The sequence below is a fragment of the Panthera pardus genome, unplaced genomic scaffold, assembly GCF_024362965.1.
Source record: "Panthera pardus isolate Hobbes unplaced genomic scaffold, ASM2436296v1 HiC_scaffold_13, whole genome shotgun sequence".
Lineage (NCBI taxonomy): Eukaryota > Metazoa > Chordata > Mammalia > Carnivora > Felidae > Panthera > Panthera pardus.
The window spans coordinates 109,695,291-109,722,062 of NW_026526688.1; the positions used below are offsets into that span (position 1 = coordinate 109,695,291).

The 26,772-nt window shown below is 35.6% G+C and overlaps 1 protein-coding gene across 21 annotated transcripts in view; it reads left to right on the forward strand.

The window, feature by feature from the left end:
* Positions 1-26,772, forward strand: part of CAMK2D (calcium/calmodulin dependent protein kinase II delta) — a 313,320-nt gene that overhangs the window by 201,139 nt on the left and 85,409 nt on the right. For 12 of the 21 annotated variants that reach the window (XM_019418019.2, XM_019418098.2, XM_019418160.2 and 9 more), the window contains exons 5-6: positions 20,272-20,337; positions 23,441-23,513. In XM_019418019.2, the coding sequence (XP_019273564.1) occupies positions 20,272-20,337; positions 23,441-23,513 (139 nt within the window). Of the gene's footprint in view, positions 1-20,271; positions 20,338-23,440; positions 23,514-24,461; positions 24,535-26,772 lie in introns of all 21 variants that reach the window. The other 9 variants (XM_019418037.2, XM_019418233.2, XM_019418072.2 and 6 more) reach the window with 1 other exon arrangement.

A 26,772-nucleotide genomic window follows, 5' to 3' on the forward strand; every position in this document is an offset into this window, starting at 1 on the left:
CATTGCTGGTGGGATGGAAAGTAGTGCAGCCACTTTGGAAAAAATTTGGCAGTTCCTCAAAGAATTAAACATAGAATTGGGACATGATCCAGCAATTTAACTTTTCAGTATATATCCAAAAGAATTGAAATCAGGGACTCAGATACTTATGTACCAAGGTTCATAGCAGCGTTATTAACAATAGCCAAAAAGTGGAAACAGACCAGATGCCCATCAACAGATAAACAGATGAATAGACTATATACATACATTATTCAGCCTTAAAAAAGAATGAAATTTTGGTATATGCCACAACATAGATGAACCTTTGAAATATGCTAAGTGAAATAAGCCAGATGCAAAAGGACAAATATTGTATCATTCCACTTATATGAAATATCTAAAATAAGCAGATTCATAGGGGCTGAGCGGGGGAGGAGCGGGGGGAGGGGCTGAGCGGGGGAGGAGAGATTGGGGAGTTTTTAATCAGTAGAGAGTTCTTCTGGGAATGATAAAAATGTTTGTAAATGGATAGTGGCTGATGTTGCACATTGTGAATGCGTTTCATGCCACTGGATTGCACACTTGAAAATGAGTAATGGGATAAATTTTATGTTATGTATAACTTACCACAATAAAAAAATCACTTTACCCCCCCAAAAAATTATTAGAGATTTGTAAACATACTATATGGATATTTTTATTTATAAATCTTATGGTTTAAATATCAAGTTATTTTAAATCACTTCTACTTCTAAATTTATAAATCTGAGACCTCAATGGTGACTTGTTATGTGGTTGCTATCTATTAATCAAAGTGGACTCACTGTATTGAAATAACAATAACTGTATCTAATGTTCATTGGGTACCTACTGTGTACTTGACACTGTTTATGGTCTGCAACTATATTAACTCCTTCATTACTTACATTGGCTAGGTATTATTTTTTGTTATTTCATAAAAGAGGACACTGAAGATCAGAAAGATGAAATGATTCTCCTAAGCCACACAGTAGTAGTAAATAGCAGACACAGAATTCTAACACAAGATGGCTAACTTCTAACCTTGTCATTTTAGCTAATTTCAGATTCTATCCAGATTTGTTGTAATGTTTATTTTTTAGCTCTGATCTGCTTTTTCTGGTTGATCTTAATATCAATGAATCTGATAATTCAATCAACAGACATTTATGTTACGCCTTTTTATTTATATATACTCCTCCAAGTCCTGGAAATACAGTGATGGACAATACAAAACTTATATTGTAGGTTGGAGAGGAGGAGATAGATAATAAGTAAATAAACAAGTAAACTCAGCCAGATAATTTTAGATTATTTTTAGTGCTATGAGGAAAACAGGATGATATATGGTGAGTGACTAGGGACTCATGGCTGATTTAAAGGGGGTGATTAGGTAGGATTGCTATGAGGTGTCAGGAACAGAAACCTAAATACTGAAAAGATCTGGAAGTAGAGATTCTACCCACAGCGAGCAATAGATACAGCCCTATGAAAAAATGACCTCAGTGTGGAGCAGAAGGAAGGCCACTGTGGTTTAAAACACCACAAGGACTAAGGCACAGGGATCTGAAGTAACACATAACATAGGTGTGGGCCAGAGCTCACAAGGCCTTGTAGGCCAAGAAAAGGAATTTGGATGTTATATTGTGTGCTGTGGGAAACCCTGGAGAGATTAAAGCTAGGAAATGAAATGATCTAATTTCATTTTACAAAGCTCTCTCTTGCTGTAGGGTGGCAAAGGGATTATGGGAGGCCAGAAGGGAAGCGAGGAAAATGGATATTGTGAGAGTTCAGGAAAGAAAGAAAGAAAAAAAAAAAAGATTGTTATTGGGACAACGGTGAGAACAAGTGAGAAAGAGAGAAACATCAGTGTCATCTTGAGAGGGTAAATTGGACTTTTTAAAGTGAACTGTACATGTATATTGCAAATGTATAAAGAATGTTGGACTTTCAGAGCTTTAGGAAAAAAAAAATATGGATTTAAATGAAAGGAATTCCTGCTCCTCAACCTAGGCCAGAATTACAGAGATGGTTTCAGATTCATAGGATGACTTCTTTACTTTTCTCTGGGTAGAACTTTCTTTCTCTCCATTGTTCCATCTTCTGACTGAATCTCTCCTATAGTTAGTCAAAACTGAAAATAATATTCAAAGAAAAATGTGACAACATCACAGAGTAACTAATAGACATTCAAACATATTTTATGATGAGGAAAATATGTAGAAATTCTGTTTGGTATTTCAGAATATTACATAATGCAATAAAATCTCCCAGAGGTACATGTGGGATCATTACTAGCCAGTGCTATATTTTTGTATTCTGTGGGAAGCCAAACTCTGAGTTCATAAAATCTTTCTCTACTTCACTACCTTTCCTCAACATCTTTCAACATTCCCAAAAAGTAATTTAGATCTAACATTAGGATGAATCTGTCATTTGCATGGCAAAGATGTAAAGATCAGTAGCATTTGTCTTGCATACACTGATTCTTGTATTCTTTTACAATCTTGTATAATTTGTATGTGGAAGGTATTCTTCAGGCATTTGGCAAAAAAAATATTGCATGAACCCTTTTTAATTTGGTATATTGGATAAATTTATAGGGCCATGACTCTGTCTAATCACTAACCCCATACCCTGTTTGTTCTCTTGCACAAACCAGCACACTGTGGCACCAGCTAAAAACATTTCTAATCACAGGCTTATCTTCATCTAGTGACCTAGTGGCAAGATATTTGTGGCCTGATTGGGGATTGACCACATCCTGTGGTTACATGTTATTTTTTTGAAGACTCTTTAAATGTTTTAACTGCTTTCATTTGACGTTTCTACTGACTTATTTGTAGTAATAGCTAAGCATTTATGCTTTGAAAATTTCAAGTGATATCTTTTTATATATCACATGGATATTTGCTTATACCTAACAATGTTCTAATACATTGTTTATTTTCTATTTTTTTAAAGGCTTTAATACACAGACACTTGGTAAATACTTGTTAAAAGGTTAAATGTGCAAATGATTGGAAGGACAGGAATTTAAAATTCCCCCTTTAAAGGGAAATTTTAGTAATAAAAATTACCCATAATTCCGCTTCCCTGTTTTAACTGATTTCATATTTGCACCTTCTCTTCCACAGTAATGTTTTTGAGCTACTAATATGTCTCAGGCATTGTGATAGGCTTGTGTGTTAGACATGGGGATACACAAATAAATGAACAGGACATGGTTCCTGCCATGTTTGATTTTGAAATATTGTTGGGGATTTAGATACATAGCAGATGGTCTTAGTGTCATATGAAATTTTCAACCAAGTACAGTGCATTCTGAGTGGGTTTTAGAGAAGGCTTCCTAGAGAAGTCTAGGGCTTCTCTCTTGAAGAAAGCATAAGCTCAAGGAAAATAAAATCAAGGCTATTAGACAGTATTAACAGTGAATAATATTACAAAACATGGAGACATAATGCAAATAGTCAAAGTCCAAGGTAGTTGCTATGGAGTGAGAGCTCTGCAAGTGAGAGCCAGGTCATCAAGGTCTGTCTAAATCATGGTAAGGATGAGAAACTATATGCTCCAGGCCAGTGAATCTTAGCTTTTTGGGAAAAGGTCACTGATACCTTGACACTGCACTTGATGCACATATGTACAGGGTAAACCTATAAGAAGCCTTGACATAGGGAATGGGTAGCCATGGAAGAGTTTTTAGCAGGGAAGTCACATGGTTAGATTTGCCTTTTAGATAGATCATGCCGGTTGTAATGTGGAGGAAGATACAATTGGAAGGAGAGTGATCAGTCATGAAACCAATATATTTCTCCAGTTGAGAGATTATGTGGTCATGATGGCAGTAGAAGGGATGGGGGGAAAAAAGTATTGTGAATCAAGAAATATTTAAAAGACAAAATTAACAGAGCTTATCAATTTATGGAGAAAAGTGGACAAAATTAGTCAAGGATGATTAGCCAGGATTTTGGCTTGGTTGACTTTGTGCACAATGAGATGCAGGATATGGAAGGAGCAGCAGGTCTTGGGATAAAGGCAATGAAGTTAATTGAATTTAAGATGCTTGTGAGACATCAGAGTTTCATATTCATTGCATGCACATGCTAGCTTAAATCATAAGATGTATCATCTTCACAAGGGAATTACCTTATTTCGTATTGAACACCAAGGAGGTAACTGGGAAAAAAAGGGGTATTTATAAACAAGACAAATAGGAGGCAATTCCCAAGAACAGAGTATTATGGAAACAAAGAAATGTGGAACTATTGGTTGTCAATGTCAAAAGTAAAAGGGAAACCCAATATAAGGTGAATAGAGTTTAGGCGAGGAGATCAACGAGATCAGGAAGAAGCCTGGAGATGAGAACATGGAAGAGTCAAGGGGTGGGGATTCCTTTTGAGGAAAAATCACATGCTGTAGTCACAAATTCTAATATAGGTATTTATTCACTCTAACTTTAAATTCACATCAACTACTCCTACCCTTGGCCACAGCTTTGATTTTGTCACCACCCAAATCTGCTTCAAGGAACTAAAAGAATAGATGTGGGAAAGGCTGACCAAATGGACAGTGAAGTCAATAAAAATAGTAGATAGCAGGACATGGGGGGAGAAATCTAGAAGTGACCTTTTATAATGCTAAGGGTAACAGCGATGAGGGAGTGATAGATGGTAATATGGCAGATAGCATAAGCTTCAAAGGAGAAGGTTGTTTTACAGGTAAATGAGGGAGAGCTCATATGTATTTATATTTTTTGCAATGATGTGAATGTACTGAATTATTCTGTATTCTAATACTTTCACTTGTAAACACATTTTTCATGTTCATACATCATCCTCATAATTTTAGTTTTGGTGTAACATCATACTGTGCATCATAACTATTAACCCATTATTGTGAAGATGGTCATTTAGGTTGTTTTCTAAACTTTTGCTATCAGGGATAACGCTTCATTAAATAGTTCCTATTACCATAGCTTTGATTTTCTTAATTCAGATGCTTTCTAAGTTTAGTGATTTTGCAGCTTTTAAGAATCATAAAAAGCAAATTCCTAAAGGAAATTTTTTTAAATAATTTATTGTCTTGTTAGCTAACACATAGTATATACAGTTAGTCTTGGCTTCAGGAGTAGATTTCTGTGAGTTTACTTACATCACTTACATACAACACCCAGTGCTCATCCCCAAAAGTGCCCTCCTCCATGCTCATCTGCCATTTTCCCTGCCTCCCCAACCCTCTATCACCATCAACCCTCAGTTTGTTCTCTGTATTTAAGGCTCTCTTATGGTTTGCCTCCCCCTCTCTTTGTAACTTATGTTTCTTTCCCTCCCCCTATGGTCTTCTATTAAGTTTCTCAAATTCCACATATGAGTGAAAACATATGATATCTGTCTTTTTCTGACTGGCTTATTTCGCTTAGCATAATACGCTCCAGGTCCATCCATGTTGTTGCAAATGGCAAGATTTCATTCTAAAGGAAATTTTTAAATCACCTGAAATTCCTTTTGTAAATCTAATAGCCCATTTTTATCCAACAGATGATACTCTGAGCATAGTATGCTTAAGGTCAAAGACTCAAGGATGATGGCAAGAGTGAAGGACACAGAGGAAAAGTCATGTCCAGGAATTGGAATGTTTCACATTCAAAGAATCAAGGGCAGGGGGAGATGTTTTTCTTAAGAGGGTGAGAATTCATATATGTGTGAAAATCTTCTTGTTTGATGCTCATCTATTCCAATTTGGTTACCAGGCAATAAAGTAGTTTCAATATAAAGAATTATTATAGAAAGTGTTTTATGAATGAAAAATAGATATTTATTTACATTTTATAAATGAAAAGTGGGTATTTGAATTTACAAGTGGGAGTTTAAAAGAAACTGTACAAGGTGTCTCTATTTCATAGCTTCACCAAGGAATTTTTAAATTCTAGGCTAGCTTCCTTTTACACTACCACAGCCTGTGATATTTTTCACTAAATTCTTTCCTCCCCTTTTCCCCAAGGACTGCTTAATGTGAAAATTGGTTTAAGTAAAATACGAACCTTGATATTAAGTATATTCTGGGGATATATGATACTATGCTGAATTTGCTTATTCTTACTGTTTATGTAGTAAGGAGTTGAATACAAGTATACTCCAGACTTGAATAATGTAGTTAAATAGACACCCACTGAGTGAACATCTAAAACAGAATTCTACCACCACCTCTTATCCCATTGTTTTCAAAAAAGTACCTCCTAGAGAATCACCTTTCCTTCTCCTTCTCCAACATTGAAGATCTGGAGAATAGCACCATCCAGCAATCTGTCCATCAAGCAACCTATCTTAGAGTTGGAAGTGCAAGAAGACATTGAAACATACTAGGGTTTCCTTTTCAGGGTCTCAAAATGGTTTAGTGCAACACCCTCTTTCCTCTGGAGTTGGAGGCAGGGAGAAGGGAAGAATACACAAGAGAAACTAGAGTGAGGCTTCTGTGAAAGACAAAGTGAAGAAATCTCTCAGTGAAAACCCACACATTATACTTTAGACACCCAGATCCAGAGAGTCTGAGCATGCTTTACATTTAGGGTCATACTAAATCTGATTTGTGTTATACTATAACATTTGTATTCCAGCGGTGAATTGCTCTCAATAATGAGTCCTACAAATAGTTTGTGTGAGAATATTTTTTTAATTTTCAAATCCACATTCTAAAGATCATATTATCTTACTGTTGAATAGTGATAAAACTGCTACTTACTGTGAATTAGGAGTTTGTAGCTTTGCAAGACTGAATTAAATTAAGCTTTATGTTCCTGAGAACCTGTCTATTGAAAAAAAAATTCCATTGAACCAAATGACTAAGCCAAGCTTCAGTAAATTAAGTACTTAACACAGTGGCTTCCACATAATAAGCAACAAATAAATATTTTTTTGATTCAGCAAACAATTATTAAATTCAAGTTCATTTTGTCTTCCTGAGCTGTTGTGATAAAAAAAAAAAATGGAGGCAATCTAAGATTTTTGTAGGTGCCAATTAAGTATAAATTTGTTATTCCTTCTTTTGCATGTTAGCTTGAATAAGAAACATAGGTATATGTACTTAGAGCTCAGGTGAGGAAGTCTGATAATTTAGATTATCTGAGAAGCTATCTCACATCCCTTTAGAAGGTGGCGTAAGTAACACAAAAATACATGAGTAAATGAATATTTTTTTCCATTGACAGTAATGTGAATGGTCTAGGCCTAGGTATGTCTTTCTATTGTAGATAGGCAATATGCTAAGAAAGTGAGTGTAAATAAGATTTCAAATCAGCATTTAACATGGTAATTTTCATGCTGATGTAAGGTTCTTAGCTATTTCTTAATGGAACCCTGGCAGGACCTCTTACTTGCAAAATAGACAAAGAAGTCTTTATTACCTCTTATTTAAAATAAAATATATCTTCCTTTCCTTAGAAAAAATGTTCATAATTCAGAAATTTGGCTACTTATTAAGAGGTACAAACTTCCAGTTATAATGGCACAGGGAATATAGTTAATATTGTAATAACTTTGTGTGGTGACAGATGGTAACAAGACCTATCGTGGGGAGCATTTTGTAATGTATAAAAATATTGAGTCACTATGATGTACACCTGAAACCAATGGGATATGGTATGTCAATTATACTTCAATAAAAAAAAAGAAATATGGCTCTTTAGACCAGCCAGTTAATCTGAATTACTGCAGCTTTACTGTGATGCTTATTTTTTCATTTTGAAATTCATTGAATGTTTTATAGCCAATAAAAAATAAGATTAAATTACCAGAGTAAATGGGGCTACATTTTTTCAAACCTATTAAGCAAGTGGGTATGTTTGCAAGTGTATGCATACATATGTGCAATAAGCTATTCATTAATATTCCAGAGACCCAGCTAAAAATGCAAGTAAAAAATAAGAAATTTGTTGTCCGATAATAAGTAGTACTTTGATAGTACTGAAGCATAGCTGAAGCATGGAGAAAAACTTATGAGCTTAAATGCCAAACCTAGAAGGGGCACCTGGGTGGCTCAGTTGGTTAAATGTCCGACTTTGGCTCAAGGCATGATCTTGGGGTCTGTGAGTCCAAGCCCCGCATCGGGCTCTGTGCTGACAGCTCAGAGCCTGGAGCCTGCTTCAGATTCTGTCTCCTTCTCACTCTGTCTCTCTTTCTCTCTCTTTCTTTCAAAAAATAAACAAACAGAAAAAAATGCTAAACTTAGAAACAAGTACTAAATTATTTACTAATGACTAAATCAGAAAGGTTGGGAATAAAACCAGGAATAACTTTTGGTAATTTTTTAAAAATGAAATTACTGTCCTAGGCATCCCTTTAAGAGGAATTGTTTCTATAACACTGGATAAAAATTAATCCAGCATTATCTTTTCAAAAAAAAAAAACAATAGTTTTTGTTTTGCTTTGTTTTGTTTTATTCTCATTGGATGATTCTTTATTCAGATCTTTGGGGAAATGTTGTGCCACCAGAAATTAACTTACTACTAGTTTCCAGTGTGAAAGCATAATCGCATAGTCATATAATCACTTACCAAAAGGATGCTTGTAGAAAATGGAAACTTGACAACATTTGGGAGAATGTAGCTTCTGGAAGTCCCATTAGTGGTAAAGTATACCATGAATATTTACTGTGAAGAACGGAAGGAAAAAATATTGAGACAAAATAAGAAGAGATGGAGATTCCTACTTCAATCCTTTTGTTGCTTTTCTCTCTCCTTTCTCCATTAAACTCCCAATGTTGCTTGGACATTCCTGTCCCATGTTTCTTCCTGGATAACTCTTCCTCATTTATGTTGGTTCCTCTTCAAATAGCACCTCCTCTGTGAAGTTTCCTCTGACCCTCAGAAAGAATTTATAATTCCTTCCTCTCTTTTCCCTTATCCTTTGTGAATGTATTATTTCTTCCTCTCATTTTGCTTATCGTTGGTACAAACGGTATAACTTCTTAATCCAGATACAGTGGTCTGGAGCCCTCTGTGAAGCAGGTAGCAGGAATTCACCATAAGTGACAAGATGTGAAAGAACTCCCGTCCATACTGGCGTTGGACATCAGTTGATAAAATGCTCCAGTGTGGATGTTACTTAACTGCTTATTCATCAGCAAGCTTTTATAGAGTGCACATATGTTGCATTTGTGCTAATTTTTCTTCCTTTTATCATTCCAAAAAGATGAGTGTTGGGAGAAGCTTTTTTACTTAGGGGTGCACATACTTCCCCTGTGTATAAGAAGATTCCCTGATTTGCAATGTCTTAAGGGTCCTAGCTTTATAAATAAACCTATGCTTCAGTTAAAGCATATTCCACAGAAACTTAATTTTATTTTATGTTTTGGATTTTTCCACTAGTCCAAATGCTTGATGGTAGAACTTTATATCCATGTATGTATGTATGTATGTATATATGTGTGTGTATATATATATATATATATACATATATATATACACACACACACGCACACATTGTATGTATATACACACACACACACACACACACACACATATATATGCACGCACACATACACACATACATATGTATATATACATATGTATGTATATGTATATATATATGTACGTATATATGTATGTATATGTGTGTGTGTATTCTTACCTATATCCTTATATATTCTTTATATCCTTACATCTTTTAGTATGGGCAAGCCTCATACATATTAAAGACACAGTTCAACAATATTTGTGAGATTAGTATATAAAATGACACTGATGTGTAGGTGACAAGCTTAACTCTCCATGAAGTTATTCAGGTATCAGAAAGAAAACCAAGAAACTAAATGTGTCTCTAACTGGAGAACTTAGTAGGAGAACTTCTGTTATCCCCCAATTCTCAAAACAATAAGCACTGTTTAATAGCTGGCAGCTACAGGTAGTTTAAGCCCTTCCTTTATAAACATCTAGACACTCAGTGTGATCAACACTAACAGTATGTCCTCTGCAGCAGAGAATCTGTTGCTCTCCTGAGTATTAAAGACTGATAAATGCTAGGATCTCCTGTCTGTCATCTTGGAAAACTCAAATGTTCCAGGACCTGAAAAATCTGATGTCTTATAGGGATGTATCATCAAATTACTGGCTTGACTCATCTTTCACCTCTATTCTAGGATTCTTTCTGGAGTACTGTTTGTCAGAAATACGTTCAAGTCTCAGCTTTGGGGTATAAATTCACTCATCATTTACACTGGCTTTGCTGCTTTTATAACATGATCTAAACATTTTGTGACTAAATATAGGCTCATTGCTCTGGTGACTAACGCCAACTTTTAGATGAATTACTGAGACACAAAAACTGTTTCAGCCCAATTAACTTGTGAAACAAATTTTAGCTGCAGTGTTTTTTTTTTTTTTTTTTTTTTTTCTGTCAAAGGCAGTTGCCTTGACATTAACAATGAAAAGTTCACATTCATAGGAAGATTCAGCATAACCTCAGCAGTACTCCTAGGCTGTTCAGAAATCAGAAAAAGGCTATTGATGTGTAGTTTATAAGGTGAAGATTAATTAGTAATATTCATCAGAGAATTAATGGCAGATTTTTAAAGCAGTGATTATAATTCAGGGTGCCTGGGTGGCTCAGTTGGTTAAGCATCTGACTCTTGATTCAGCACAGGTCATGATCTCATGGTTTGTGAGTTCAAGCCCCACATCAGACTCTGCACTGACAGTGCAGAGCCTTCTTGGAATTTTCTCTCTCTCTCTGCCCTGCTCCTGCTCACAATCTCTTCCTCTCTCTCTCTCAAAATAAATAAATAAACAAACAAGCAAGCAAACTTTTAAAAAGTTATTATAATTTTCTCTAGGGATTACATAGGCATAATAACAAAATATGAGCAAAAATTGTGGTAATACAAGATATTTTTAATATGACAATGATTTTAATATGCAGATAAAAATAATCATGTCCATATTGCATTGTTTGAAACTTAGTCTAGTGAATGACAAATTATAGCACAGGTATCAAGGTTTTAGTTTATCTTTTATGTAGTAGTCCTTCTGATAGATTTACTAAATTTCAATTGTGCAATTCACAGATAATTTCTCTATAGCACTCAAATTTTTCTAAATAGGTGTAATTTTCTACTCTTTTAAAAATGTATTTTGTAAATATTCTCCTGTATTTCTTTAGAATGTCTGCAGCATATATGTAAATCTATAAATGGTCATTGTTTTTCTTTCTGTTCGGGGTTTTTTATATTTTTATGTACATTAAAGCATAGGGTATCAGGTATCTTGTTAAGATGTTTGGTATGTGTTAGAAATTTTCCCTTCACTTCTTAAAATAAGTATCTATATTGTTTTACAAGTGATATTTTATAAATACGTGATATGTATATAAAAAAATTATATATATGATATAATAACAGCTGGCTATAAACATATAAAAACAACTTTTTAAATATATATATGGATATTTTTATTATATGTATTATTAAATATATATATAATTATATTATCTTTTTAAATATATATATTATATATAATGTATATATATATATAAACTCTGTTTTATGTACATAGGTACTGTGATGTCAGTTGTTATGTCTTCTTTTGAAGAGTTGAGCACATTGTATCAATTCATCCATCCTCATAGTATATGTGTGCATGCCAAGCAGGATTTTGGTGAGCTAAGTGTAGGACTGGTGCAAAGCTATGTAATTGCAAGTTATCAACTACCAAAGAGGTAAGCTGTCGCTTACTTAGTAGACCAGTCTCCAGTCAGAAAAGATATGTACCATGATAAGACATGAGAGAGGCAAACAATTCTTTTGGTCTCCAAAACATAGCTTGCACGGCCCTAAATTTAATTTTAAAATTTCCATAAGGACTTATAAAGGATTCTATAAATGTCTCATACCTCACACACACGAAAGAAAGATCATTTACTCTAAAATTTGATACTTCCAGAATGAGAACACCTTGGGTGCCTCAATGAATGTCCTTGGGTATTTCAAAGGGGTTTTGGAGTTATAGTAGGCATATCTTGGTGAGTGGAGGATTATATGAACTAAAGTACTCATGGAACTTTGTCAAACATAGATAGAGTCACCATTAGTCTGTTGGTGTTTCTGTGCCTTTAGAAAAATCTGCTGGTGTGGTGCCTGGGTGGATCAGTTGGTTAAGCATCCAACTCTTGATTTCAGCTCAGGTCATGATCTCACAGTTCATGAGTTTGAGCCCCATGTGTGCTCCATTCTGACAGTGGGGAACCTGCTTAGGATTCTGTCTCTCCCTCTCTCTCTCCCTTTCCCCTATTCTCTTGCTTGCTCTCTTTCTCTCTCTTTCTCTCCCTCTCTCTCTCTCTCAAGATAAATAAATGAACTTAAAAAAAAAGAAAGAAAAAAAAAAGAAAAAGCTTCTGGTATGGGCACTTTGCTTAATGAGTGGAATAGGGCTGGATTACAGCCCTCCCTTTCTCCCTTGATTTGTGCCTTTGTGTAAAACACAGATTACACAACCTTTATCTGGTCATGGGTGTGAATGGGGAGAAAGGCTATCTTTTCTTTTTGCAATTTATGAATAGGCAAAATACAGCTGAGAAACGTTTTGGCCTGACGTGACCTCACACAGTTGGTTAATATCAAACCAGAATATTGAATTCACTTCATTCTCTATTTGACCATGCTGCCTAAAAGTGAAACAAATTGTCAATTTTATTAACTGGCTGATATAGAGCTATTTATTAGCTTTTAAAATTATGGTAAGGATAATTTCCTAAAGCCCTCTGGAACCCACAGAAGAAATAAGAAATAGCAGTTTGTAGTAGTCTTCATTAAATTATACTCTTTATGTTTTCTTCATCATCATCATCATCATCATCATCATCATCATCATCCTTATCATCATCATCAAACATTTTGGTTTGATGCTTTTATATTGGTAAAATACACATAGCATAAAATTTGCTATCTTAACCATTTTTTTTAAATTTTTTTTTAAGTTTATTTATTTTTGAGACAGAGAGAGACAGAGCATGAACGGGGGAGGGTCAGAGAAAGAGGGAGACACAGAATCAGAAGCAAGCTCCAGTCTCTGAGCCATCCGCCCAGAGCCTGACGCGGGGCTCGAACTCATGGACTGCAAGATCGTGACCTGAGCTGAAGTCAGACGCTTAACTGACTGAGCCACCCAGGCGCCCCTTAACCATTTTTAAGTATACAGTGAAGTGTCACTAAGTTCATTCACATTGTCATGAAACCATCATCACCATCCATCGCCAGAACTCTTTTCATTTTGCAAAACTGAAACTTTGCACCCATTAAACAATAACTCCACATTCCTTTCTCCCCTGAATCTCTAGCAACTATAATTCCACTTTCTGTCTCTATAATTTTGACCGCTATAAGTACCTCATGAAATCATACAGTATTTGCCTTTTTGTGACTGGCTTACTTCACTTAGCATAATGTCCTCAAGATTCATCTATGTTATAGCATATGGCAGAATTTCCTTCCTTTTTAAGGCTGAACAGTATTTCATTGTCTATAGGTACCACATTTTGCTTATCTGTTCATCTTCCAATGAATAGTTGGTTTGCTTACATGTTTTAACTTTCATGAATGATGCTGTTGTGAACTTGGGTGTACAAATATCTCTTCAACACCCTGCTTTCAGTTCTTTTGAGTATATACCTAGATATAGAATTGATGGGTGTGTGGTAATTATAGTTTTAATTTATTGAGGAACTGTTTTACAGTTTTCCACAGCAGCTGTACCATTTTACATTCCCACTTTTCTACATCTTCACCAACCCTTATTTCCTTCCTTCCTTCCTTCCTTCTCCTTTCCTTTCCTTCCTTCCTTCCTTCCTTCCTTCCTTCCTTCCTTCCCCCTTTCCTTCCTTCCTTCCTTCCTTCCCCCTTTCCTTTCCTTCCTTCCTTCCTTCCCCCTTTCCTTTCCTTTCCTTTCCTTTCCTTCCCCCTTTCCTTTCCTTTCCTTCCCCCTTCCCTTCCCTTCCCTTCCCTTTCCTTTCCTTCCCCCTTCCCTTCCCTTCCCTTCCCTTTCCTTTCCTTCCCCCTTCCCTTCCCTTCCCTTCCCTTCCCTCCCCTCCCCTCCCCTCCCCTCCCCTCCCCTCCCCTCCCCTCCCCTCCCCTCCCCTCCCCTCCCCTCCCCTCCCTTCCCTTCCCTTCCCTTCCCTTCCCTTCCCTTCCCTTCCCTTCCCTTCCCTTCCCTTCCCTTCCCTTCCCTTCATCTGCTGTCCTAATGGGTGTGAGTGGGTATCTCATTGTGGTTTTAATTTGCATCATTTTTTTTAATGTATAGTTTTACAATTTATTCCTTGCCTTCAAGAAGCATTCATTTTGTTATGCACATCTTTGAAATACGTTGCCTGAGTGTTTAAACAATCACACAATCCTAGATTAAGGCAGTTTATTGAATCACGCACACACAGATTATACGATAAGCTTAATGGCTGATTTGCTCATTTGGGGAGGTCGGTAATATTAACAGAACAAAAATAACCCATCCATTTCTGCTTTTGCTTTATTCTCTGTGCCCAATTAATTGTGGTTAGCAGTGTTGTTTTCATTCATGCTTTTTCTTGGTCATAGAATAGGAAAAACAGTTTTAAGAATATGAACTTTTGATAGTGGTTCATATTTTCCACATGCATTTGTGAAAGATGAAATGAGAAAGGAATTGCAGAGTTGGCAGGAGTTGGGGATTGTGGGAGGATACAGAAGGTATCAAGAATAAAGTAGAATAAGATGAGAGAAAATGAAATCCAGAGTGATATTGAAAGGATAGATTCAGTAATCACAGATTAGGCAGAAAAACAAGAATAAAGTAAGTGCTCCTTTGAAGGATATGGAACCTTGCCATCCCACTCCACTCCCCCACTCTGCTGAATGACCACATGTTGGATGGTGCCTGTGAATGTCTGTCCTGTGTCTGATATCCCAAAGTGTGCCTCTCCCAGTGTTTTGCCTTTCCCCTCCTGGCCAGAATCATTTTTGAATGGAATCAGTTTCAATGGCCTGCCTCAGTTTTATCATCTAAATTGTTATTCTTACTATGACTCAGCAAATCTATTTACATCAGGATCAATAAGAAACTCTTTGGACCTTCTAGTAAAGCAAACTTCCAGCCTTTCAAAATTCCCATCATCCAATTTGGAATTCATTCAGAAAATCATTTCTGAACAACTTCAGGTAATACACTACTTCAGAGGTGTCATCAAATACTAGATATCCAGCTAGAAAATAGGTTATGTAAGAAGTTGATCTTGGCTAAATAAGATACCAACAATGGGGTTAAAAATGAAGCCAGGGTTTTGCTTGTAATCCCTCCCTCCTCGGTTTGCATCAGCTGCCCCCCATGCCCACCATTGTACCTTTAACAGGACTGGATGACACATGTGATTCTGCTTGTGTCATGGTTACACCACTTGACTCTTCCTGAAACAGTGGTCATTCACCAGGAACTTATGTTTCTGAACCTATGAGAGAGTCATAATGTCAAATGAAGTTGGACAAATAAATGTTCTTGTTCTCTGTATTTAATTTTGGTAACAAGAGGCATAGGTTCGGTTCTTTAAAAAATGAAATGTTACACATTTCTTCCCCATATTGTAAAACACCATGCTTTCATTCCCTTTTCAATCTCCAATCCAGTTATGTGACTTATAATGAATTCAACAAATGCTTCTACATTTGTGATCAGACAGGATTATTTCATAGACAAACTCTATCTTGTGGGAAAGATACTACAAGATCCAGGACTGAAATATATGATTTTGTAGGGGGAAACTGCCTGAAAAATCCTTACCTTCTTATCAAAATATAATGGTTAGTGATATATGAAGAATACCCACCTTAATGCACTGACATATGATCATCTCCCACATATGCCTCTCTCTGAGATATAAAACTCTGGAATCATTCACTTAAGAGCATTTAATGAGCTTGTTAAAGGCACTATGACTCAGCTCTGATTATTTTATAGTGAAAACACAACAGATTTTACCCTCCCAGAGCTACCATACTAGTAGAGTGACAAACATTAAGCAAATGAGTACATAAATGAACACATAATTATATTGGTGATAAGTGTTACGAAGAATAACACAGGGTTCTAGGGGGATAAGATAATGTAGATGAGTGGAGGTCTGAGGATATAAAATTTAAGCCAGATTTTAAGAGTAAGAGGGATTTAGTCACCAAGTAATAGAGGTAAACAGATTGAGAATATCCTGGAAGAGAGACAAGCATGTGAAAAGGCCCAGGAATGGGAAGGAGTTTGGTGCACTTGAGGAACTGGAGGAAGGCCATTGTGGTTGGAGTAGGATGGAGAAGGGGTGCCAAGGAGGGTCAGAGATGGGCAGAGTACAAATTTGGCAAAGACTTGAAGGTCATGTCCAATATCACTGGACAGCTATTTAAAGGGCTTCCTATAGTCATGGGACAAAATATGAAGCACATTTAAAGCTGCTTTCTGGAGAACTGATGGCAGAGGAGCAGGAGAGGAAGTAGGGCCAATTAAGAGGCTATTGCAGTAGTGCAGGTGACAGACAGTGACTGCTAGTGGCACCATTTGTTCTTCCAGAGCCCAGTTTTGGACTCTACTATCTGCTTAGACTCATAGTCAAGGCTGTAATCCTCATGAAATTTTATAAATGTTTCATTCATTATAGAACTACTTTCAACGATTTCTGATATAAATCATAAATATATAGACCAGGAACAAAACGACAGTTCATTCTGCTGGATAACACAGAATGAATCAACATCTCTACAAATAACAATAGCAGCAACAAAAGTATTTATCTTTTTTGATATGTGAAATCTCATCTTTTCATGATTCCAGGATTATCTTATTTTTCCCTGTGACCCCTAATGTTCCAGAGATTCATAAAAGGCAATTAATGCTAAAAATATATAATTAATATGCCTCACATAATAATAGAACTCTAACATTAATTTATTCACAGAAGTTTGAATTAGTTAATGAATACTTTATTCATGAGGCTGATTCAATTTGACTTTGTATGAAATTTTATATAGCATGCTAAATTTTTTTAATGTTTATTTTTGAGAAACAAAGTGTGAGTGGGGGAGGGACAGAGAGAGAGGGAGACACAGAATCTGAAGCAGGCTCCAGGCTCCGAGCTGTCAGTACAGAGCCCGATGTGGGGCTCAAACTCAGGAGCGCTGAGATCATGACCTGAAGTCAGATGCTTAACCAACTGAGCCACCCAGATGCCCCAAATTTTCAATCTGTAACTACTGCTTAATTTTGCACTCCATTAAACAATAATGTCAGTGTAGAAATATGTAAAAGTTAGAAAATTCAATAGTTTATCTTCAAGGCAACATGTTCTATTAGAACTCCATCTTTACCTTCCCATTTATCATACATACAACAGAAATGATAAAAATGGTTTCATTTGCACAAGAATGTTTTTAAATAATGGGAACAATGAATGTTAGAAAATGAGAGTGCTGTCAGAGATGCTTAATTCAAAATAAAACTCTACCCCTTAAACTTCTTTAACAGCTAGAATGGTTCATTGAAAATTACTAGAATGCTAGGCCCCAAGTGTTTTTAATAGTCTTTTTTAAATACAAACATCTTAAGAAATAAAACCTATTGCCATATATAAATTTTAATGTTTTTTTTTTCCTTTTTAAGTGTGTATAAAGTCCAGACTTAGAGTAGATGAATAGCATGGTTTTCTGACTTGTTAATTCATTTAATCATTACTTCAGTACTCCTTAATTGAATAAATATTTGGGGTTAGAAAAAAGATCAGTAAGTTATGAATCCTAGTGATTTAAGATATGACAATTCTCTTGGAATATATACTATACTTACGGAGCTTCTCCTGGAATATACAGTATATTTAAGGAGCTACTATAAGCAGCAATATCACTGATGTCAATAAGCTTTTTAATCGATATTTGGTAACATTTCACAAACCACACTTGTTTGTAATGCAGATTTTCTAGGTACCTGTGGTCAAAAAAAAAGATAAATATGGTTATATATCATATTTACCTACTCATATTCATTCAAAGGAAGAAATACTACAAAACTGTTATTATAGGGATGATAATGGGTTTGTTGGAAGTATCATCTGTCTATTATTTAATTATTTTGTATTATAATTTATGTGATTGCATTATTGTAATTCTAACTGGGGAAAAAAACCTAGGTGAGGTATTAAATGAAATCACATGTACATGTAACCATGGTTTTCAGAACAAGCCCATATGAAGCTTTAAATAATTTTAGATGCACATTTTATTTGTAAAAACAATAGGACTGAAAATAGTGACTCTAGCATTAAAGGACTTATAAATATCCAGAATGCAATGGAGAGGAGTCAAAGTTGCATAAGCTTTCAGACATGTTAACAGTCTTTAGTATTATATCTTTTCCTTTAGGAAAGGAAAATCCAAAAGAAAATAATAACTAGTGATCTCTGGAACATGTTATCATTTGGTGTTATTTCAGAACTTATTAAAGCAAGTGAAAACCAGAAGGAAAAAAGAGCTATCTGAAGAGCAAATTTATTTCTCCTTCCATAATGTACACACCAAGATTTATAACTTTACCCAGTGCTTTTTCAAATCACTCATGCCTTCTAAACTTCTGGAAAGATTGACAGTATAATTATTGGAATGGCTATGTTGTGTGGTGATTGAGAGCAGGAACTATGGAATGGATGGCCCGCCTGTGCCACTTATATCTGTATAATCTTGGGCAAGTTACTTCTCTGTACCTTCATTTTCTCATCAGTAAACTGAGCTAGTGTATTTTCTGTGTATCTTTAAATATACTTGTCCCCATCGCAGACAATAATTACAAGGATTTATGAGTTAATATGCTTAGTACACTGTGTAGCACATGGTAACCAAATGTTATCTATTACAAGGTTAAACTCCAAAGTTGAAATTTAAAATCAAGCCATATCCTAATAGATTAGGAAATGGCTGATACGTGAGAAAATGGTTCATGTCACTAATAATCAAGAAATATTAACGTGAGATAACTTTTTCTAACTTTTTTTTTTTAATTGGGAAAAAACTGTCGGTACCTTCATGATGTTTGCGTAGGGGTGGGTAACAACCACTTTGGAAGGCAGTTGGCCTGGACTCATACACACATATGCATATGTCTATTTATTAAATAGGGAAAAGACTTCTTACACAAAATGGTGCCCATGACCTTAAGTGAAATGAAAAAACAGAAGTAGCCTAATAATTTACCTATATTGCATGATTCTACTTTTGTGAGGAAAAAAAAATGTTTTCTTTGTGTTTGCAAGGGGACAAGTATATTTAAAGATACACAGAAAATTGAAAGGATATACATAAAGTTAAAATTAGTTTTTTTCCAGAGGGTGGAATTGGGGTTGAGGGACAAGGGGGTACTTGGTACACTTCCATATTTTTAAAATTTGCTAAAAAAAAATCACATTAAAAACATATATTTGAGGGGGGAGCCTAAGCCAGAAAATCACTGGTTAGGGAATTCTAGCCCCAGAACAACAGTCTTTTGGACCTGGAGAAGAAATGGATCCGAAAGATAGTTACATTTACGTATATACAGAGCATTGGTTTGAATGTACTTTGTAGAGTAACTAAATCCAGTTGCTGAGTTATGGGAAACTCTTCACTTAAAGATGGCTGACAGATATGACTTCTTAGTTGGCAAGAGATCAAGTTGCCAAAATCCCTAAGTCTGTGTTGACTGGCAAATACATGGAGCATAAAGGGAATTGGGGTGCTTTACAAAGAAAATCTAGCACTCAGCCCAAAAGCAATATGTATTTTAGAAGGCCACCTCTAGCCCATAAAGTCATGTGTACTGCAGTCTAAAAAGCAAGCCCGTTCAGAGAGATGCAGACTACAAATGCATACTCTATAGCCTTGAATAGTAATTGTCTTCTCTTATTGTTCAGAAAATATTTTTACACTGTTCACCACAGTTCATTAGACCTTAGTTAATATTGGGAGAATTAAAATGAAGAGTTTCATAGAGATTATCTGTGGACGAGATATCTCTGAATATGGTTTTGGTATACAGAAAATTGTGTCCTCAGGATCTAGTGATACAAAGATATGTAGAAAAGATGGAAATGTTTAGATTAGTATAGATTGTTATGAAAACTGTAATGTAGTGTCTTAAAATCCTTTGTTTTGATAATTTTCAAAACAATCTGAAAAAAATTCTATATGAGCATGGTGCAAGTCTATTGATGCTTATTATTATTTTTAATGACAATATCTTGATTATCTTTACAGAGTTACTGGAGGTGAACTGTTTGAAGACATAGTGGCGAGAGAATATTACAGTGAAGCTGATGCCAGGTAAGTGACTTGCCCTGAGCAAGATACAAGACTCAACATTCAAATGACACTTGCTCAATATATCTCTTTATAAATATATCATAACCCTTAGTATTTATGAGACTCTCATAAAACCATCTGGGACTTCTTCTCATAAATGAGTCCCTCTTAATTGCTATTTGTCTCTCTTAATGTTTCCAAAATAATTGGTTTGGGGAAAAAAAAATAGAATCTGGTCTAAATGTTGTTATTATCTAGCATCTACAGTTAGTCTTTTAAAAATGAATAATAAAATATACACTGTACTGGGAATGACTTCTGCTAAAGAGATGTACTCTTTTAGCAAAGTTAAGAGATAAAAGATTAAGATCTTCTAGTCTCTAGATCCTGAGCTGCCCATGATGGTAGTCCCTAGTGTCACATGGCTATTTTAATTTCAATCCATCAAAATTAAAGTTAAATAAAAAATTTAGTTTCTCAGTTGTACTAGCTACATTTTGAATGCTTAATAGCCTTAAGTGCTAGTGACTACCAGTTGAAGATAGCAGATATAGAACATTTCCATCATCATAGACCATTCCACTGAACAGCCCATGTCTAATCAGAGAGCATAAAAAAAAAATAGACTACAAAAGCCCAAGTGGTCTCCTTAAAGCATTTATTAGGTGTTTAACTCTTTGGAAATTCCAGGATAGCTTTTGGAACTCTCATATGAAAAATATTTATTCAGGTATTTCAGAGGGTTCAATATTTCCCAATCTTGTTAATTGTCGTCATCTTTAACAGTGGCTATACTGTACATTTTCTCTCATTTGAAACTTCCTAGGCTGCACAAAGGCAACCTTTTTGAAGTAACATTAATTTGCTTGCCTAGGTACTACTTAGACTGTATCATGTTAGTTTTCCTTGGTGTTTCTTTACACATATTCAGTAGTTGGCACTTATTTTGAAAACTCTAGCCTTGAGCAATTGACTCTATATTAGCCATGTAAATGAGATATTCTGAAAATTCAGTTACTTATTGTCTGCCCCCATTCTCTAATGCTTTCAGAGCTTCCTAACACTTACTAATCCCACAGTAGCCTGCCCTCAGCCGATAGTCAGCTGATAGCCGATTCCCTCCCCATCCCTTCAAAGCAGCACATGCATACACAGGCTCACTTGCAAATCTCTAATTAATCTTCTTGGTTTAATGCCAGTTTATGACATTCTGTGAACCTTATCTGTACATGACTACATGCTAATTTTTTAATGGAATTTTTACTGCCAAAGTCAAATAGAAACTTCCATGCCCCTTATACTATGATGAGTGAATCACCACTTGCTCAGTTTATCCCATTTCTTACATTCGGCCCCTGAAAAGAGGCTTCAGAGCAGCCTTGCAATTAGCTATTTGCCCACTTGCCCAAAGAGAGTAGTAATTTTAACTAAGGTAGTAAACAAGTTAGGGAATTACATTTATTTTGCTATTTAAAGTTATGTAAAACAGGTTATTATGTTTGAAAGATATTGGTTGGAATTAAAATAGAAACTGTTTTCACTATTGAAGAACCCTACAGATAACAGGGTAGACCCTATAAGTTGGATCATTTTATATGCATGTTTCTATTAAGTTTTGGAATTCACTATAAGTTAATTTTTAGGATAGGTCCTACAACAAAATCAAGGAGAAGGAACAAATCTTCCCACGTACAAACATAAAGAAAAAGTCTTTCCTTACTAGTCCTCAAGAACTTAAGAAGTGAATCCATTCTCACTAGCAAAAAATGATGTAATTCATTTAATTTGAATTATTGTTTACTTCTTTATTTTGCATTATTCATTAAACCTGATGACTTACACCTGTGGTTGAAGAGAAAGTGAAATATTTCTAAAAAGTAATACAAAGTGAAGGGAAAAAATTCATAAGATTTAAAAAATAATTACCAACACACACTCAAATAACCTATATAGTCAAAAAGTAAACGATGTTTAGCCCCTTTAATGGTACTCTTTATAGAGTTAGCATTGGAAAATCATAACCACAGTCATGTTTTTTTTACATTCACATTGTAAGAAATCAGATGGTGATTACTTTTTATAATTCAAGGATTTACTTTGAAGTAATATTATTTTGTACATTAAGTGGTTGAAATGTCTTTATTAAAATGTTTGTTAATGAATATAGCTCTATACATAACCTGTATTTGAATTGCACAGTAAATTTGTACAAAATACATCAGTGTGATCTCTATTATTTTATGTCAGATGACAGTTCATGGGACCTTACAGGTGCCAATCAATGATTTATCCCCTTTAATTAGCAATCTGTTTGACATCAGCGAGCCTTTAATAAGAATAGTATAAATTGTACTTTTTGACATTGTATAAGCAAAAGTTTTCCTTCACTGAGGTGTATGGAAATGTATCTAACAATTACTAGTGTTCCAGGGTATTAAAAAGTTGTTTGTTTTTTTTTTTTTTCCGTAAGTTCCTAGCCCTTCTCCAGAGTATGCCTCTCCTGAAGAGGGATTTATTTTATGTCGTGGGTTTACTTGAAATTTTCCCTCTGTTATTGAGACTTGCATTGGTTTTCCTCTTAAATATTCTACAAGAAGCACCAGTTCTAAGTCAAAATGATAAATGTGTCCCTCCATTTTTTTAACCCTCGTTTCACCTGCCACTTCATCTGTGTTTACCCTCTTGTTTCAACACCTATGTTTAATTGTGACCTCAGATTTTAAACAGTTTAGATGTGTATGAGAAATACTCATAAATTTTATATTGCTAAAGGAATTTCCCAGAGCATTATGGGAATATTTATGAATTTTTCTCCTTGAATATGGAAATTTTGACTTCTATATACAAGTGATTTAATATGTACACTTGCAATGAAAAAAACACACAACTCAAATTGTTTTGTCTGAACATGTCACAAACTCTATGTTGGATGTCATTTTTGTTAGAACCAGAATTAGCTTTATTCAGCGTTATTAAATTCCAATGTAAAGCTAAAAATATGTTGTGAAAATATAATTTTTGTTTGTTTGTTTGTTTCGTTTTAACTTTCATTTTATTTTGTATTCAATGTGATTATGTACCTTTAAAATGTTCTCCCTTCCATTCTGCCCTTGTATCTTTACAGTCATTGTATACAGCAGATTCTAGAAAGTGTAAATCATTGTCACCTAAATGGCATAGTTCACAGGGACCTGAAGGTCAGTATATGGAGTCCATAAATCTGAATCAAAGGAGGTTTTTTTTTGTTTGTTTGTTTTATTTCTGGGGAAAGGGCAGAGGGTGGGTATTTAAAATGGTTCCCTTGCCTTTCCCAATTTTTCCCTAAAATGACTACATGATGAAATGATAATGCATGATGCCTCTTTCAGTTTGCTCATCTACAGGCTAAATATACATCATAGCAGAAAGGAAAGGACAATATTAAAAACACAACCTGTTAAGTTTCCAAGCAGTAAACTACCAGAGGCGGTTTGGGGGCAGGCTTTCCTGAAATGTCCAGCATTCACCTGGAGATAAACTTGGCCTGTGATGTATGTCCGCCTGTAGATTTAAACACCACTTCTGTTCTGAGACCATGGGTTGCTGTAGCAAAACAACTGGCTACACATTGCTCCATTTGAGTCTGATGAACCCTCAGGCAAGAGGTAATAATTGCCAGCTAAATTAAAGCACAAGAAGTTAATGATTTATCAAAAATTCATTATGTATCCTAATTTCACCTTAATGGTGCCTTGACTGCTAATGTGACAGCCTTTGGAATGATACTGAAAAATGGGAGGGAATAAGGAAGCAGTTTTTTTATATGGGGTGGAGGTGGACCACGACAGCTATAAAAATTTGACTTGCATTCCAGTTCTTTTCCTATAAGAATTTAGAACTAGAAAATGAGCTCCTGAATTAAAATATTTTTAAGAAGGTTTTTGTCCTCAAACACGTGGATCCACATTTTCTCTCACATCTGGCAAGATCCTGATTGCGCTGAGGTAGTAGTCACTCTACTTGAGCAATATGTTTACATTACTGAAGGTGGTAAAATACAACCCAGTTGTCTGCTGGTTTTGCACTGTAACCCAGTCTCTCTGAGGGTATACAGACAGTGAGTGTAAGCTTGGAACTAACACACGCCCCCTGGTGTTTGCATGCAGTCATTGCATTCAGCAGATCCTGGAGGCTGTGCTACACTGCCATCAGATGGGCGTAGTCCATCGGGACCTGAAGGTGAGTAATGCTGTTGGAGAAGATAAACCACCACACAATTCCTAATGACTGTTCAGCTGCAATTATGCCTGTAAAGGCAAAAATATGAGCAAGAAAGTTGTGTGGACTCATTCCAACACATTACGAAAACACATTCCCTTACCACAGTCTCACTTATTTCATCTCTTCTCTGGTACACACTTGAGACTTACATAAATCCCATTTCATCCCGAGAAATAATGTCCTACCATTAACAATAAGTAGGTTGCTATATTTCTTTCCTCCTAAGAATATAGCACTTAATGTGACTTTGAGTACGATTGATGGTCTCTTCTTCAGTCTGAACTCATTCTGTGGACATTGATCAAACATACTATTTTAGAGTCATACTGTGTATACCTAATATAATGTAAATAGTTATGAAAATTATAAAGAGAGTAGAGATAAAGTCATTGAATATGTTTTTGGCTCAAGTTATTGGTGCTAAAGGACCTCCGTTTTGGGCTCTGAAGTCTCTTTCCCTCAATAGTAGTTCCAGGAATTCTGAGGACATTGAGGCTTCCTGGCTCCTTGTTTATTTACATTCCTAAGTACTAAGATACTAGTAAATGCCTTTTAAAACAGATAGGAAAAAGGTCAAGCAGATTTAATGTCAAATAATATTTATGTAACCTGTATATGGACTCATACTTTTAAGACTTCACTCAGTTTCTGATACCATTGAGGATGAGAAATGTTCAGATCACTTAGAAATTAAACAGTTCAGGGGAAGGCTTCTCTTTCATCCAATCTCTGTCCCCTTCTCTCAGCACTCTAGTTTCACTTATGGAATTTCAGGGATCTAGTGAAGGCCTATAAATTTAAGTGAAAGCACTGGGTGGGCAAAATAGCAAATTGTGAGCACTATGTGGTTGTCATTCTTTGTTTCAAGCCTCAGCCACTTCCAGGCATTAGTACAAATGTGGCCAAGTAATGTAGAATGTCAACTGTGTGTGTTCAGTGGGAGGACCTGGGCTGGTTTCTCACTTGCAGACTTCCCTAGTTACGATAAATTGGTAAATCCGTAGTTACCATTCATTTAGTATGCTCTGGAAGAATATATCTCTAAGGATCCACAACAAGTTACTTGAAGATGTGATGTGTAAGCAAAGTATCACCTTAGTCTCTCAGATCTTCCTTCGATTTCAATTTGAGTCTGAGAGCTTTAAATGTCAAAAGCAAAGGTATAGTTAAGGGCATTTTCTTTTGGAGAGCCAAGATGGGACTGTGTGCATCTGCTAACGCTTTACCAAATGTACCCATCAGGATTAAGGAAAAACAATATGTTCCTTTGAAAATTCATATCTTTGGCAATCACCTCAAGAATTCCCTACCAGACATGTAGAGAAAGTCCCCGTTTTGTTACTCCTCCGAGCTCTCACTGTACTACTATCCTAAGTGAATATACATGAGCATACACATTTATTTGTACAATTTTATCAGATACTCAATTTAATACATTATCATTTGAAATATTTTACTCCATGTTATGTAATTATAAGTATACTCTAAAAGCCAAGATTGAAAAAATGTTAATTCTCTTACATGACCTTAAAATCTATCTTGTGGGGTCATGATATTGGGCTTCTGTAAGTGTTCCAACTCAGCTGAGCTCTTCAAAGACTGGAGCTTTAATCAGAGATGGCAGTGGGTCTAGGTTGTGGGCTGTGCAAAAATATATTTTCTGACATAGGAGTTAAATTCACTAGTTAAAAACTCAGGCAGGGGGCACCTGGGTGGCTCAGTTGGCTGAGCATCCGACTTCGCCTGAGGTCATGATCTCGTGGTTCATGGGTTCGAGCCCCGCGTCGGGCTCTGTGCTAACAGCTCAGAGCCTGGAGCCTGCTTCGCATTCTGTGTCTCCCTCTCTCTCTGTTCCTCCCCTGCTCGTGCTCTCTGTCAGAAATAAAGATGAAAAAAAAATGAAAAATTCAGGCAGGTGATTTTTAGGGAGGCCTGATACCAAAGGAAATAACCTGCACATCACCCAACAAAATGTTTTTGTTCTCCATCCTTATTTTGATTTTGGGAGAGGATAGGAGTATGCTTTGTGTAGAGCTTGTTATAATTTTTGTGATTATCTTGGTTTCTGTCAAATTCCTGACTTGAATAGATTTCAGTTGAGTCTAGTTTTCAGGGCATGTTTCAGTAGGCCATTTCATAACATGATACGAGAGTTCATAACATAATAAAAGAATATATTAGAGGAAGTTTATACAC